Below are 16310 nucleotides of genomic sequence, written 5' to 3'. Positions count from 1 at the left end.
GAGCTGACGCTCCACCGCCGTATCACGGTTTCTTTGTGTGAACACATAATTAGGCTAATTAGCATCGCACAGACAGCAGGTCACAGTTTAACACCGGCGGTAGGTGGATGCTATAAACCACCGCCCCCTACAGCACATCTCTCACACACACACCTTTTCTCTTCCTCCACAGCACGTACTCTGGTTGATTTCACTTTTCGTTACACGCACACACACCCCTCCTCTCTGAACCACCCTGATATCCAGGAGACTCCATCCATCCCAGCTCACTGCGCTGGCGCAAGGCTACACCAGCCCCACCGCTTTCTGTTTTTTCCCTCCCTCAGCTTTCACTGGACATAAATCATATGATCGGGCTTTTAAACGGAGCACGTCTAGAAACCCTCTGCGCTCTGGAGATGTTTGGTCACGTCTGACAGTTTTGTGTTTTTTTCCCCACCTGGGAGTGAGGTTACCACGATGCACAATCCAGCGACGTGATGACGACGAGGCAAGCGCTGGATTAAAAAAGAAAGGGACGGAAACAAAGGTCAGTTTGATTAGTTTTCCCTTTGATGGATTGATGGGTGCGAGATACACAAATGGCTGTTTATGTATTCCAGTCATTTCCTGTGAATCCAGTGCATGTGTTTTTCCTGCTTATCGGTGCAGTTTAGCAGCGCACATCCACTGAATCCAACCCATCAGCGGCAGGCTAATTAACGAGCAGCCTCCCTCCCTCCCTGTTGGCCTCTATCCGAGTTTTCTCCCCCCTTTGTCCTCAGCCTTTTTACCGCTGTGTCCTCTAGCTATTGTTCTGCGTCCGGCAAAACCGGCCACCATATGTCGGTGAGCGGTTGTGTACACACGGTGAAATAAAGCTATGTACACACCTGCACGGAGACCGAGGCAGGAAAGCCGTCTCCATCTGCCATACCTGTTTTTTTCCGCTCCTCCTTTTTGTTGACCTGCTTTTTGTTACCTGAGAAAGCGAGTCTTGGAGGCCTTATTTACAGTTGTGTTTTGCTCATCCATCCCTCAGCAGCTGTGAGCAGTGATCAAACGTGAGATGTCATCTGACGTTCAAAAGGGGATTATAAAGAGGCTTATGGGTGATATTGAGCCCACATCCACTCTGAAATCTGCTGAAACGGGATGTGTTTATGAAAACTGCTAGTTAGAAATCCCCTGCCAGCCATATAAATATTTCATTTCAGGGAGGCAGCGCTGCTCCCCAGCATCTGCAAACTGATTCAAACAAGTAGAGTTTTACTAAATAAACTGTAGGCAAACAACCCAACCATGAAGGCACCGTTTAATCTCTTTTAGGTCATTTGTGGCTCATTTGATACTATGCCCTACTTTCCTATAGCTGCTTTCTGTTGGGTTGAGACTGTGACCAAGAACTCAACATCTATAGACTTGCTATTATTTTGCTGTCCTCCAATAGCAAAAATTGGTCTAAATATTTGATTAAAAAATTGTTTAAATAGAAGAAAAGATTTATCTCTTGCTCCATCTGTCTGCCCTCTTCTCCACTGCAGTGATTTTTGCACAATCCCTAAGCAGATGGGAAGGAACAGTTTTTGTTTATGAATGTGTTTAAAACCACTTTCTGGCCCCAGGTGTAACTACAGACGTGCAGGACCGGACCACGAACACGGGCTTCTCTTTCTGTCAGCATGGCTGTGAACATGATGCCCGCCCCCGGCCTTTGGCCTGTGGAAGAACAACCATCGCTTCTGGACCAAGACGGCTCCCTGTCGAGCCAGGCCCCCGTCTCTGAGCTGTGCCTGCCAGTCAGAGGCGAAGAGCTCATCCACAGCTGCAGCAGCAGCCCGGCTGGCACCAGGCCTGCCCGCAGCAAATCCAAAGGAGAGCTCGTCATAGTCATCAACGAGAAGCTGAAGAACGGTGAGTGACTTGAGTTTGACCTCATAGCCAGGCAGCGGGTGGGGAGGGAGGCAGGGTCGGGCAGCTGCTTAGTCAGCTCGCTGGGGGAAAGTCAAATTCCTGCGCGTGGATGAACTCCCGGGAGAGCACGGGAGGCGTGTGAGCACTGGCGTTTTACCTCTTTGTCCTCTTCATCCTTCACACGCAGGTAACGGGATCCACTCAGTGTCCGAGGAGAAGAGCACCTCTCCAGTCGTCTCCTCTCCTCCGAGAAGGCAGCACTCCATCTCTTACCCTCATCACGGCAAGACCAGGAAGGGGAGCAGGGCGAGCTCCATTGGCTACACCGCCTTCTCGCCCAGGCCGTCGCTTTCTCGCCACTCCAGCATCGCCACCAACCCACCATTGGACCGCTCCAAAGTCAAAGACTACCTCCTCCTCTCCGTGCTGGCCTGCTTCTGCCCAGTCTGGCCCATCAACATTGTTGGATTTGTCTACTCCATCATGGTGAGAGCAGGATTTGTGTGTGTGTGTTTGGTTTTTGGAGTTTATTCTTTTTAATCACGCTGATGCTAACAGACGCTTTGATCTTCTCCCTCAGTCCAAGAACAGTCTGGAGCAGGGAAATCTGGACGGCGCCGTGCGTCTGGGACGCGTGGCCAAGATGCTCTCCATGGTCTCACTAGTAGGAGGGACGATCATTATCATCGCCTGCATTGTCAACCTGGCCAGTGAGTGTCCCAAATCTGACCTTTAAACCCCCCCTAACCTCTCCTTTTTAACCTCCTGTGTTGCTGAGCCGCTTCTTTCCTGCGAACTCTCCTCTCGTCTCGTGAATTACTGAAGGATGTGTCGCAGCTTCCACAACCTGCTGTTGTCACCGTTTATCCCATCATACTAGCATAATATATTCAGCTCTGTTGGCACAGTCTGACCTTAATCACTGATATTATTACTATCTGTGTTTGCACAGTAGAGCGCTAGCCCCAACGCCTGCACGTGGCTTTATACACTGCAGCACTTTAGCCTTTAGAAACCATGTCGCCGCTGCACAGAGATCAGAACATATTAAGCCCTCCCGAAGCAGACGCAGATCTACATTTTCTGACGTGTTCCTCCATGTTTGCACGGGTGGCCTACAGCTGTAACCGACCGCATGCCTCGGTTTTGCCGTGTGTGTATCTGTAGAGTGACGTGTGTAGTCCACTGTCTTGTTTTCACGCCTTGCCCTCTCTGCTTGTACAAAATGTGAAGCCTTGTTGATTCTGTACCACATGTATAACCACTGTATGCCCAGCTCGTGAGCTGCTGACCGGCTCGGGAGCTGGACAAATGTGCTTTTTATTGTACGTTTGCAAATAAAAAGGATTCTGATAACAGATCAGTGATTATTTCAGTGACTCGCAAAGAAAGGGACCAGCCTCTGTCTTATTTTTTGTTTTGCTGTTCTTCTACATTTAGACACGTGCAGTTTAGTCATTCTCAATCATGCCTTTTCACTTCAGATTACACTTATTTCTGCTTTATTTCTGAGCGTGCCCATTTGCAGCCTTGTGGGTCTTATTAAGCCAAGAGATGTGCTAATTAGCTCAATGACTGGAAGAACAACTGTAGACTCAACTTCAACTTGAGTTGAAGAGCGCTGGGATTTGGCAATCCTTGTTTTTTCTTCTTCTCTCATTATGTAACTGTCCTCTGTGGTCTGTGAAAGTTTATACATCCATATGAAGTTGCAGAATATAAAGCTCTGACTAATATGCTTCCTTTTCTTTTTTTAGTAAATGTGAAACCCTGAGTTTCATCCCAGGATGAAACCGGATAAGGCAACAGACCGTCTGGCCCCGCACCTGCACCACCATCTTTACCTGCCTAGTCATTACCTGGATGTGTGACAAATGTGCCCCACACCCCCTTGCCCCCCACCTCCCCGCGATATACAGCGCTTACTTATATTTCTGTAATCGATATAAATCCCCCTCCTGCCCCCCTGTTTTCTTTTCTTTTCTTCTTTGCTAATGGAAGAGAATAAAATATGCAAATGCTGCTACTCTAAATCTGGGGAGGGTGTGAGGGGAGGGGTCCATGGGACGTTAGATTGGAGAGAAGGGAACAGACAGACTTTAATCAGTCCCTTCGTATTCCGGCCAACACGTTTGGAATGATTTCCAACACAGAGACACTCGAACTCTTGAAGAGATCTCATCACAAGCCTCCAAACTGGTGGACTAGAGCGCAGCGGAGGGATCGCCTCTCAACTTCCCAACAAAAAATGACCTCTCTGGTTAAATCCCCCTCAAACGCACAGAGAGGCTCCGGGATTTTGTGTTGCGCACATGAACTCACACGCGCAGCGGAGAGGAAACCCTTTGAATCCCAGTTATGTCCTCTTGTTTCAGACTGTCTCTTGCTCCGTGGCTCAAAATGACTCCATGATATCTTGTGTTTGAGCGTACGGGCCGACTAAAAGGAGGATGAAAGCGGGGCTTACCAAGCCGTGGGTGCTAAAACGGAAAAGGGGATTACGGAGGCACAGTCGACACAGCGAGGAGGAAATATGTGCCAAATAAAAGAATTTAGAGCAAGGGGATAAAAAAAAAAAGTTTCTTGCTTTGCAAAGACCTCACTTCTCACCAGTTGATGTGGAGGGAAGCATCGAGATGTGCTTTCGCTCTGTGCAACTATACTGTGTATCTGCTCGACACCTGCAACCACTGTGAGCTGGAGAAAGGAGGGAAAAAGTCACGCTGTAGTGATTAAAGCTTAAACAAAACAAAACACACAGACTTTACAGGGAAGTCAGTGATGCCGCACCATCTGTCTTTTGATAATCTTTGTAAGGGATTGATTTTGAAACTCTGGAAGTGCTGCGCCGCAGCGGAGCGGCAGCTGTAAGGCAGTGCGGGCATCACTATTTGGTTAACAAATTAAATAGCTTGTGATTGTTTAGTCAAAGATGCGGCTGTAGCCTCAGGTAGCCCGAGCTTTGAAAGCAGACAGATTGTTCTTATATTATACTTAAAAAAAAAAGAAAAAGAAATAAAATACCCTCCGTAGTTGATTCCCACCTGGATGAGTCAGCACCTTTTCGTTGTAGGTGTTTGTGAAACACTAGATCAGACATGGGTGGGGGCTCTGAAGTAGCAGTGTCGTAGCATTTTAGTGTGAAGAACATCATTTTAAAAGCCGGGTTTGTTATCGTTGTTCTAATATCTCCTGTGTATCCTTCGCTAACCTCTAATCTTTATCTACTTGTGGTTTTCACTGTGATTTAATCGATAAAGTGACTAAAAACTTTATTTTGCTGTGTCCCAGATTTTCCAATGCCGCGACTTCAAGGGTCTCATCATGAGTTCTGGCCCTGCAGATAGTTTTCTGTCGAGACAACTGCGGCATATATATACAAACCATCCCCGCCCCCCTTTGTTAATAATGTAAATTTACTGATTGTAATCTACAGTTGATGTACTCTGCAGATATTGTGCTAATCCTCCAGTGGATATGAGTTACCTTTACGTAATTAAGATCTGATGTAGGCGCTGAAGCTGTTGGATACCCTCCAGACAGCCACTGTATTCCCACCAGGCTTCTATGATCTTTGTGGTTATTGGCATGTTCTGTTTTCTTTTTGTTTATTTATTGATTTTTTGTAATGTATGATGATGGAAGTTTCAAATTGCAAAGATAAGCTGACACTTGGAATATTATACTTCTGCAGCACATTTATAATAAAGACACAATGCATGTGACCTGTTTTCAGTGTTGCTTTGGAGGGATAAACAGCATCAGCGGCTGTGCAGAATAAAGGCGGCGTCAAAAGTGAGTGAAAGGAGAGCTAAGCCGTTAAGGAGAGACTGTGTTTTTGCATCAGTGGAGTTAAAAAAAAAAGGGGAAAGGAGTGTAGTTGGGGTGGAGGGTGGGGGAAGCGTTGGTGTAGTCCTCAGTGCCGTGATGGCGTGTAAGCTGCTGGGATGGAGAGCGCCTGCTGTTGTCAGGCAGCAGAGTGCAAAGACAGCAGGAAGAGCAAAATGCTGAAGGCAGAGGCCTCGAGCCAGAAGGAAACACTGCACTGCATGACCGCCAGTAGAGCGAACATAAGCCTCAGATGACTTCAATGAAATCAAAGCAAAAAATTTCCTTCATTATTTCCTCCTGAGGTTTGTTTTTTTAACACTCTTTAAGAAGTGGTTACTAGCTTTCTTCTTCAAAAATCATTCATGAACAAGAACAGCAACTGGGCCAGTGTCTTGAAATATTAAGACAGTATGCTGCTCTTTTTTAGCTCCAGATTTTTGGTTCTCACTCTGCTGGATTAGCTTTGCATGACTCAGAGTTCAGGCACTGCTCTGCTTTCAGCTGCTCTCACTTTAAGGGCCACCCTTCCTTCATGTCAAGTTTCTTCTGATGGACTGCCCCATGCAAACAGAGGCAGCTGGATGGTGCTGCTGTGCTCAGAGACAGAGTTGTGTGCCTGAGATGAATGTATTGAGGATATCTGCTCTCTGTGTAGCAGGGTGGTAATGACTTGTCGGACTAAATCGAGTCTAGAGGAGCCTGAAGTCTGAGCTTTTGGCTCGCGGGGATTGCTTACGCATTCGCTGATCTCATTATGTGAAACTTTGGCCATATTTAATATGAGCATCCAAAAGTAGGAATTGCTTTATAGCTCCTCTTCTGTAACACAGTCCAATTTTAGGGTGAAGTGCAGTTCAAAAGTCTTGAGACATCCTTAATTTATTTATATGTTGCTAGAAAAATGGGAACTGGGCGTAGCAATTCATAGAAACATGCACACATGAATGAAAATACAGTATATAAATATAAATACAGTACAAAACAAATAGTCTATGATTCTAACAAGCTTGAAAGTGAATATTTGGTAATGACAGCCTTTATTCTTCAACACAGTCTGAACTCTCTTAGCTTTGTTATCATTTCTTTAAGTCATCTTCAGGAATAGTTCTCCAGGCTTCTTGAAGGACATTCAAAGCTCTTCTTTGGATGTTGGCTGTCTTTTGCTCTGTTGAAGTCCAGGCTCATCTATCCAGGTATGCTTTTACTGCATTGGAAGTGTGTTTATGATCATTGTTATGCTTAAAAACGAAGCTTTTGCCAATCTTATTATACAAAATACAAGGCAAGCTCACCAACAACACTGGCTGAAATGTAGCTCCAAACCAAGGCAGAACCTCCACCATGTTTTACGGAGGACTGTAGACACGTCATGTTGTACCTCTTTCCTGACCTCTCTAAGCAATACTGACTTGTCCGTGATTTCCGGTGCAATTCTTGTACACTCGGGTATACTTCAGCCTTTTCTCCCCGTTTCCCTTCCATAAGAAAGGCTTATTGACAGCCACTCTTCCACTGAGATCTGATGAAGCTTCATTAAACAGTATATGGATCAACTAAAGGGCAAGATGCATCTCTCAGGTCCCGTATCAAGTATTTGCTCTTGGTACAGGACCTACATACAACATACAAGAGAATTAGGATTAGGATTTTTCCCTTAAGAACATGACTTTCAGATACTGTTCATCTGCTGTAGACAGTTTTGTAGACAGGCCAGGGCTGTCTGTAGACAGCTGCTGCTCCTTCTTTTGTCCTCCACTTGTCCAGTTTCCTCAAGTTTTTTAAGGACACACTGTACACACTGCTGACGTTTGCCAGGTTTTCAGCCAACAGCTCCTTGGAATCACCTTGTTGGGGCAAAAAGTATAATTTTATTTTTGTGAAACCGTGTTAACCTTGGAATTTTTCATAGATTCAGCCAATGAAGTTGGAACAAACAATGTGTTTTTGTGACAAGCTTTTTAAAACGGGTTCTTCTAATTTGTCTGTTATGTGTAGACACAACACTGGTTCATCCCTTGAGTAAGCCTCCTTTATTATTCCTGACTGATTAATAGGTCAGCATTAAGCGTTTAACTGACATTTCTAATTGCATTAAGTCATTTGGTAAGGAGTGAGACTTTAAAGTCAGAAAAACACCCCCAAAGCTCTCAGTGCTGCTGAGTACATTTATACTGGTTAGAAATGTAGCAGGTGCTAGCATGGTAACAACTGGTAAATAAATTAGCACTAAACATTTACTTGAAACCAGTGGTGATGTCATCAGTTTAAACCAAAATTCCCTGCATTTATTTTCCCATCTTACTTCTAATCTGGAACATGAGCTGCTTTAGAGAAAAAGTTCTGACAGCCACAGTGTCCTGCTGTGTGCTGCAGGTCACTGAACAAATTGTGCTTCAGTTCTGGTGAGTGAAATTATTTGATCTTAGTCTGTTACTTACTGTAGCACCAATTAAATTAGCACCGGTTAGCCGATCTGCGTGGCTATGCGTTGCATTTGAAACTCTTTAAAGAGTCCAAAGAAAAATGCTGATGTGTTTCATTGATATACTGCAGCAGAATTCCTTCATAATTTTGTAAAAAAAAAATCATCAGGATCAACCAATAAATCCAGGTGTAGTACAGAATGTAGTACCCTAACAGTTTGATTGGTGTAACATCTCCGAAGATTTGTGTCCCACCCACTAATTTGAAAGTAATCCACGCACAAAACACTAAAACCTACATTTGTTGTGTAAATTATATATAAAAATATAAACCCAGATGTTGCAAAAGTGGTTTCAAAATATTATTTTAAAATACAAAATCGCTCTTCTGGCATTTTTCTACTTTTTGAATTTGAACTTTTATGCCAATTTAAAAAAAAATGTAAATGTACTTTTTAAGTTTTGAGTTTTTTTTTAATTTAATAACAACTGAAACGAGGTAGATTCTAAAAGTTAAGTCTTATCTGAACTTGAGGATTCAGTATCTTTGACTTAAATGTCAAAAATGTATTTAAAAAACTGTTGTAAAATCTACTTTTTCAGGTTGCTCACTAATTTGTGTAATTATTTTAAAACATTGTTTACATTTGCTTTCATTCTGGTCTCGAAACAAGTTTCTTCTTTTATCTCTGTAAATTATAAGCCCACTCTGTTGCTATCTCTCCCATGCAAGCGATATTCCAGCTATTGACCTTGACAGGAAAATGTATTTTTTGACTTGCAAAAGTGTGCAGGATAATAAAGGTGCCAGCATGTCCTGCATTGATAACATGTTTTCCTGTTCTGTCCTTGGTGTGAATGCAGGACACAACAGTATCTACATACAAATGTAAGCTTCCAGTGAAGAAAATGCTCTGTTGTAATAATAAACTTAAAAAAAATATGTTATGCACATAAAGTAAACATGGCAAAGTTTCTGCAATACTTTCAAAAATAGTCTTACTGTGCCCCAAAAGGGGAAAAAAACCCCAACGTTAACAAAAACAGCTTTCACAACATTTGACAACAGCAAATTCAAACCCACCAGCGTGATTTCTCTGACAGTTACTTTCCTGTGTACTCAGCTAATTTTAGTATGTCTACAGTACAGTAACAGTTCAAAAGGGGATCAGTGTACCAGACATAGTCGCATCCAGATGCAGTAAGTGGGTCATGGATTATGCAGCTGGGTCAAACAAACACTGCGGCCGTGAGTCAGTTTGGCAGCGGCTGGATGCATCGTGATCGTCCTGTCAGTCTGCATCGCAGAAGCAGCATAATGAGATCTACTGACCTGCGGCGACGCTGTTCTCTTAGTGCCCGCTTAATGTGCAGAGAGAACTGGGGCCGCAAAATAGCCACTGTGAGTGGGAATTAACGCTCGGAGACGGATTGCTGTGGATCTTTTTTTAGAGAAACTGTTGACGGCTCCGCCGCAGGAATGTTGTCTTGTCACGGCTGGGGTGGAAAAAAGCCGAGGTGTTACAGCAAGAACCTGTGACACTCAGTCAGAATCTAATTTTATTATTTACACTTGGAGAGAGATCGAGAGAGTTACAGCGTGTTTCCTTTGCTTAGATATTTGTTATTTCCCTGAAGGCTGAACTAATTATTAATTCAGCTCATTATTGATTGTATATTTTCGTCAACATGTGTCACATATGTTCAGATAACACGTCCTCAGTGCAACAGAGGGCAGCACAACCTGCTTTCAGTCTGCATCACCTGTGATCATGTGGAGGAGAGTATCTTTGAACCTGACTGTGTCACCATAGCAACTAATGCTGCCTGGTCCAGAGCAGGTAATGTTTGCAGTTTAGAATCAGCTGGAAGCGACACACTTTTACTGTGTTACAAAAGGCCCAAGGAGGTTTTTCCCGCTTAAGGAATACAACATGCAACCTGCTGAGCATGTGTTACTAATGCTGCAGTGTAAAATATGACTCGTGGTCACAGGAAATCACAGCACACGTTCGGAAAACAAAAATATTTTTATGCTTGAAGTCTCGTTTTCACTGCTGGAGTTGAAAGGAGTAGAACACAGATTAGTAAATGAATCAGTCCATTTGTAGGATGTCTATCAGTAAGATCATTGAATCAGTACAAATAATCTGACTTTTTCCACACTTCCATCACTGGACAGTCAGATCTGAGCAGACTGATGTTTAAATACGTCACTTATAAAGTTTCAGAGCACTAATGTGCAGCTCCGTGTCACATTACTGTTTCCCGAGTGGGAAACATCAACAGTTTTCTTACTTTGTTTCCTTTTGCCATTTTACTTGTATAGCTGTTTCTCTGACTGAAGCAGGCGACGCTCAGTTTGGTCCACTTTCCTGCCGTTTGTGCAGCAAGAGATTCAAAGTGCCCTTTTATGTGAGCGTGCACTGAGCCTGAAGCTGGAAGCCCTGAATTAACGACAAAGGTTGATAACCACTGTCATGTTGACCGTTATTTCTGACAGAGCGTTTAGGTTTTGCTGAGCCAGCTAATGTAAAGAAAGCCTGGATATGCTGAGCGTAGTGCTTGCCTGCCTGATAGATATCACCAAGAAACTCCCCAAATCATCAAGATGTTATGTTTTGTTTAGTGTTTGTGCAGTAAAATAAACACATTTAACTGTTATTTTAGGCTTTTTTGTGCATTCTGAACAAAATAAAACATTTTATGGAAGCAAAATAGTCAAAAATCTCAAAATTAGCCGATGCATGAAAAACTGTATTTAACTTCTTGCTCTGAGCCTGGTGAAAAGGCAGTTTTTTTGAAACGTCATTTGTACTGATTCCCATTTGAAGCCCTTTGTTTATATTTTGCATGGACAGTTTTATCATCTTTAAAGCAAAAACCATCTCCAAAGTTTTCCATGAGCAAGCATGAGAAGATGAGAGAAGCTGGAATTGATTAAATCCGTGCAGTTCCACTCTTGAACTGGGTTATCATTGAGTACTTTTATAATATTCACACAAATGCTTCTTAATAGAAACTGGGAGCTTCAGGCCCTTGTGTGGCCCATTATTACCGTACGGCACTGCTGCCACACATCCAGCACCCCCCTGCTGTAACTGCACCCTCTGAATTTTCATCACAATCCCAGCTAGATGGCAGTAATGCACCCATAATGGCTCTGTAATGGAAACTGCTCTTCATTGTGAAAAGTGCATGAGGAGTGTTGTCCTCCTTTGCAGGAAAATCACCAAAAATATATATTCTTGAACAAATCTTAGTTTGCTTGCACCGTCGGAGATAATTTTCATCCTTACCCACTTTTATTTTCAGCAGCTTCTTTGCAGTTTCCTAATAAAAAGCATTAGTGTTATGATACAAGCACACAGCCCTTTCAGAGGACCACACAGCAGCTCTCATATTGCATTATGTGTGCTCTGCTGGCACTAATCCCCACAGACAGGACACAATCTGGGTTTGGCTAATACACTCAATTTTAAAGGAGTTTCCTTATGCAAACATAATTTACATTTGTTATTTTCACATTTTTGTACAGTTTTTTTATTGAGTTTAATTCCTCTTTCTATCGACTCGCTAAATGCCACTGTGGTGTTTTACACCTGGTGGCTGCTTCATTTAGATGTTATTTGTGGAGCCTCTGTTAACCGCTGATCATTTGCTTTTAATTAAACCTCTTTATCACCAGGAGAGGCTTCGTTTCGCCTCACAGATGTTTAAAACTTTAATGTCCTCAAATGCTCCTCCACTTTTGTTTTTTGTTTTGTCCTTACAGTAATCTCAGTTTTGATCTCAAAACCAGCAGTCCAATTTTCTTTCTTGCAGCTTCGGCAAAAATAGGAGATTTGATTTTTTTTTCTTTTCTTTTCTATGAGCTGCAAAAACTTGCTCATGTTTTTCTTACAGCTGGAAAATTCCTGTTTATAGAAACTATTTTAAATAACTTGACGCCACCAGAACAGAGTGATGATAGCTTTAAAAGTACTTTGCTACATTTGTAGAGAATAGATGGTAAAATTTGATTATTTTAAGGCTTATATGGGGTTACATTAGCTTGTGAATATGGCAATGTGGAGAAAATCTTGAGCCACACTCTATTTAAATGTATATTTTGCTAGAAAAATGGACCCCAGGCTTCCTGAAGGACATTGAATGCTCTTCTTTGGATGTTGGCTGACTTTTGTCCTGTTCTCACTGCACCTCACTGCCTCTGGGGAGGCCAATCCGTCACTGATAGTGCTCCACTGTTTTTTCTATTCAGGTATTCTTTCACTGCCTCGGCAGTGTGTTTGGGATCATTGTGATGCTGAAAAATTAAGCTGCTGCCAAGCCTATGTTTTCCAGATGTTACCACATGTTGGATCAAAAGCTGATGGTACTTTTCTGAATTCATAATTCCACAAATTTTGACAGTCACTGTTGTACATCTTTTCTTACCACCTCTACAAACTGATGAAGATTTGAACCAAGGATTTCATCATCTCCATCAGACCCGTTGCCACTGACTTTCAGCCTTAGACCTGCCGTTTGTCGTCCACTTGTCAGTTTTCCTCACATTTTTAAGGACACGCTGCACACCATGCTGAGACATGCTAGGGTTTTGTCTAATAGCTCCTGGAGAACACAAAAAGTATTATTTTATACCTGTTATCTGTGTTACCAGTATTATGTTTGAGATTTTTCATAGACTCAACTAAAGAGACAAGAATGCACAATGCCCGCTAGTAACAGATCATTTTAAATTGGTTGTCTGTTATGAGTAGGCACAGCACTGGTTCATCTCTTGAGCTGGGTGCCGTTTTTATGCTTAAATGATTCTTGGGTCAGTGTTAAGTGACTTTAAGTGAAAAAACAAGAAGAAGACTTGTTCAATACAATATGGAAATTAGTAGGTCACTGTTTAGTGTAAATCCTTCCTAATTGTGTCCCTGCTGTTAGAGGAAAGTGACTTATGAAAATCATTTAAATCTAAAATCACATTATACAAAGTGTATTAGACTTTTTACCGTGTTACCTGTATTTGCAATAGTAGAATCACCAAAATAAAGCCATTTTATTTCCTGTAATCACAGAGCAGTGATGGTGTTGACGTGCGAGCAGATCCAGGAACAAACAGTGACTAAGATGAAACCGTGGCAGCCTTATCTCATTTCACACAGAGCTTCTTTCTCGCTCAGGCTACTGGAGAAAATGCACAGTAATCACAAACTGCACAGCTGCTGGCAGCTTCACGTGTTTCTCTGAAGCCTTTTTTCCCAGTTATTATCTGGAATGAACTTCTGTCTCACTGCCCGTAATGCTGAGTCAGTCAGCTAGCTCACGTCAACACTCAGGGCGTCCTGCCCACACAAACTCGGGTACACAAGGTATAAAAAGGAAGTCTCAATGCTAGGCTCTCACCTGCCTGTCAAATGGAACAAGTGAAACATTCAATAAGTCATGATGATACTGTAAACTAATTTGATCTGGATGAGAAGAAATGCTTCAAAATCTTATTTATTATCTTTCTTCATCCGATAAGTGAATAAAATAAAAGTCCACCCAGATCTGACAGAGGGATGGAAATAATTCAGAAGTTTAAAGGATAAGATGCCTTTCATTAAATTTGTAAAGAACATGCAGAGACAGGCAGAAGCTTTTTGAGGCCAGTGATGGCAGGAAAAACCACACTGCACTAAGGGGACTGTAATGCACGGCGGTGGGAACGCATAAGTGCGGCAGTCTCCCTTACAGTGATGTCGGTGAACTCAAATCTGTTGAAGGAGTCATAAATTTTAAGATAATCTGCCCAAAAGAATGATACAAGCAACAGAACTTGGATTTTTGTTTTGTTTTAGAGCCCAGAGTCTTCCACTGATCACACAGAGCATCTGCGTGAAGCCAAGGAAGGAAAGAAAATAAGGCGATGCTCTTGTGTGGATAAACTGAAGATCCTCACCTCGCTGCCATCACAGAGAGAAAGTAGTTTATTTCATACATGCTAGTGGCCAATCAGTTCTACAGCTAAAAGATGGTAAATAGCATTACTACAGCTCCTCCTCCTCCTAAATCCTAAATGGACAAAACAGCTCTGCTGCTAAAAGCTCCACTCTGCTCACCAGCCAGCTGTTAAGTGTGTCTGTGTGCAGTTCGGTGCTGAGCTGCTGGTTGGAGCTTTTGTAAGGATTTTCACTGAAAGCTGCTGACAGTGAAATGAACTGAAACGGAAGCAATAATGTCGATTCATTGCTTCATTTTCTCATTGTCAGTAAGCATAGTAAAAATCACAAGACTCAAACCCAGAAAGATACGTTTTACAGCAGATATTTCCCACTATAAATTCAGCAGCATTTGAATTTACAAAAAAAAAAGTTGGAAAGCTGTGCAAAATGTTACAAATATAAATGAATCTCGTAAATCACAACAGAACATAGAAAACAGCAAATGTTTAAACAGAGAAAGTGTACCATTATTAAGAAATAATAAAGGTTATTTTTGAATTTTATGGCAGCAACATGTCTCAGAAAAGTTGGGAGAGGGTCTTGTTTACCGCTGTTTAGCATCCCCTCCTCTTTAACAACAGTTCATAGACATCTGGGAACAGTGGAGACCAGCTGATGGATTTTTGTCCCATCATAATCTGACATGGATCTAGCCGCTGAACAGTCCTGGGCCCATGAGCCAATGCTTGAGTTGTTGAAAGGTCTGGATAGCGGGCAGGCTTCTTCAGCTCCCTGACTCTTCTGCTGTGATGCCATGCTGCTGAAATACATGCAGTATGCTATTTAGCATCACCTTGCTGAAATCTTCTAGGCCTTCCATGTCTAGGCCAAACATGTCATCTGGATTGGAGCTTCTGCTGCTCTAAAACCTGTAAATACTCATATACTGATCATATATCCAGTGCAAGCTACCAATTTCACAGGCACTAATGCACAAACCATCAGAGATGCAAGCAAGTCAGATCATCGATCTAGTCTTAGTCTGGACGATGCAGCGTCCATATTTGCCAAAAGGAATTTCAAATTTAGATTTGTCTGACCACAGAAGAGTTTTCCACGCTGCATCGACACTCTCTCACCACAACAGTGTTTCTGACTCCTGCCCACATTTGGCTTCTTCAGTATAGCTTTCATAGCTGCTTCCATTCCAATTTTTAGACATGTTGCTGCCACTGAATTCAAAATTACTAATATTTTGCTTGAAGTAGTAAAATACCTCAGTTTAAACATGTCACATGTTTTCTATGATCTACTGTGAATAAAATGAACTTTGCAAATCACTGAATTCTGTTTATTTTACAAAGCATCCCAGCAACATTTTTTTTAATTGCAGTTGTATTTATTACATTTTGTAAAGATTCAATTTATGTTTTAATTGCTGCAGTTATTGTTTACTGGAGCAGAAAGTTGGTGTGTGTGTTGGTTTCCTTTCACCTTACACATTTGATGGATGGACTTCTGCTCTCTGTAGTCAGAGAAGAGGCTGCACTTACAGTTCAACAACACCAGGTGGCAGTATTAGCTTTACTGGCTTCCTACCAGGCTGTGTGATTGAAGGAGTCCACTGTGGACTAAAACAAAGATAAAAACAACCATGCAAGCTTTGCAAAAGACAAACATCCCAAACAAGTGAAACAGCGCACATATATTTACATATTAACACCAATGGCATTGTGAGCATGCCTGTTCACCACACAGAGAAAACCTGCAGCTGAAAGCAGTCGACAGTAAAGCAGCAGCCATGGAGTCACCATAAAGCACAGCGCTCTACACCGGTTCATATTTACAATTTGTATATGAAACAAAGGCATGTGACTTTATTTACTGTGCCAGAGTACAGTCATGCATGGTTCGCCGTAAAACGCTCTGCTGCTGTGAAACTCCCGTTACTGACGTTGGCCTTACAAAGTAGGGAACGTGAAGCAAAACCGACCGACACCGATATCAGAGCTGACACGTCAAACAACTGCGAACAACATTAAAGAGCCATTACCGTTAAATAAAATACAGTTTCTTCTAGGGAACAACACGTTGATGAACATTTCCAACCTTTTTTTTCTTTTTTTTTTTAAAGTTTGCTCCATCAACACCGAACATGCAAGTAGATCACACACGAACCATCGACGTGGAAGAACCAGTTTTCTTATCAGCTCGTGCTGTCAATCCAGTGACGATCAGAGGA

General features: G+C 42.4%; 1 protein-coding gene across 2 annotated transcripts; it reads left to right on the top strand.

Moving 5' to 3' along the window:
- Nucleotides 1–5611, top strand: prrt2 (proline-rich transmembrane protein 2). 2 transcript variants are annotated; one of them, XM_082545295.1, is made up of 5 exons: nucleotides 1–529; nucleotides 1605–1893; nucleotides 2081–2379; nucleotides 2474–2603; nucleotides 3651–5611. In XM_082545295.1, the coding sequence occupies exons 2-5, from the start codon at nucleotides 1662–1664 to the stop codon at nucleotides 3665–3667; spliced, it is 678 nt and encodes a 225-aa protein (XP_082401421.1). In that variant the 5' UTR covers nucleotides 1–529; nucleotides 1605–1661; the 3' UTR covers nucleotides 3668–5611. The 2 variants fall into 2 exon arrangements, with proteins under 2 accessions (XP_082401421.1, XP_082401420.1); XM_082545294.1 differs by lacking the exon at nucleotides 3651–5611 and having other exon boundaries at nucleotides 2474–3606.
- The last annotated feature ends 10699 nt before the right edge of the window (nucleotides 5612–16310 follow it).

This window comes from Aulonocara stuartgranti (genome assembly GCF_965226115.1).
Source record: "Aulonocara stuartgranti genome assembly, chromosome: 8".
NCBI lineage: Eukaryota > Metazoa > Chordata > Actinopteri > Cichliformes > Cichlidae > Aulonocara > Aulonocara stuartgranti.
This window is presented reverse-complemented; position numbering and strand designations above follow the sequence as displayed.

Coding starts and splice junctions, on each gene's coding strand:
- prrt2 (XM_082545294.1), top strand. CDS start 1,662: ATGGCTGTGAACATGATGCCCGCCCCCGGCCTTTGGCCTGTGGAAGAA. Junction 1,894..2,080: donor CAACGAGAAGCTGAAGAACG/GTGAGTGACTTG, acceptor CTTCACACGCAG/GTAACGGGATCCACTCAGTG. Junction 2,380..2,473: donor GATTTGTCTACTCCATCATG/GTGAGAGCAGGA, acceptor CTTCTCCCTCAG/TCCAAGAACAGTCTGGAGCA.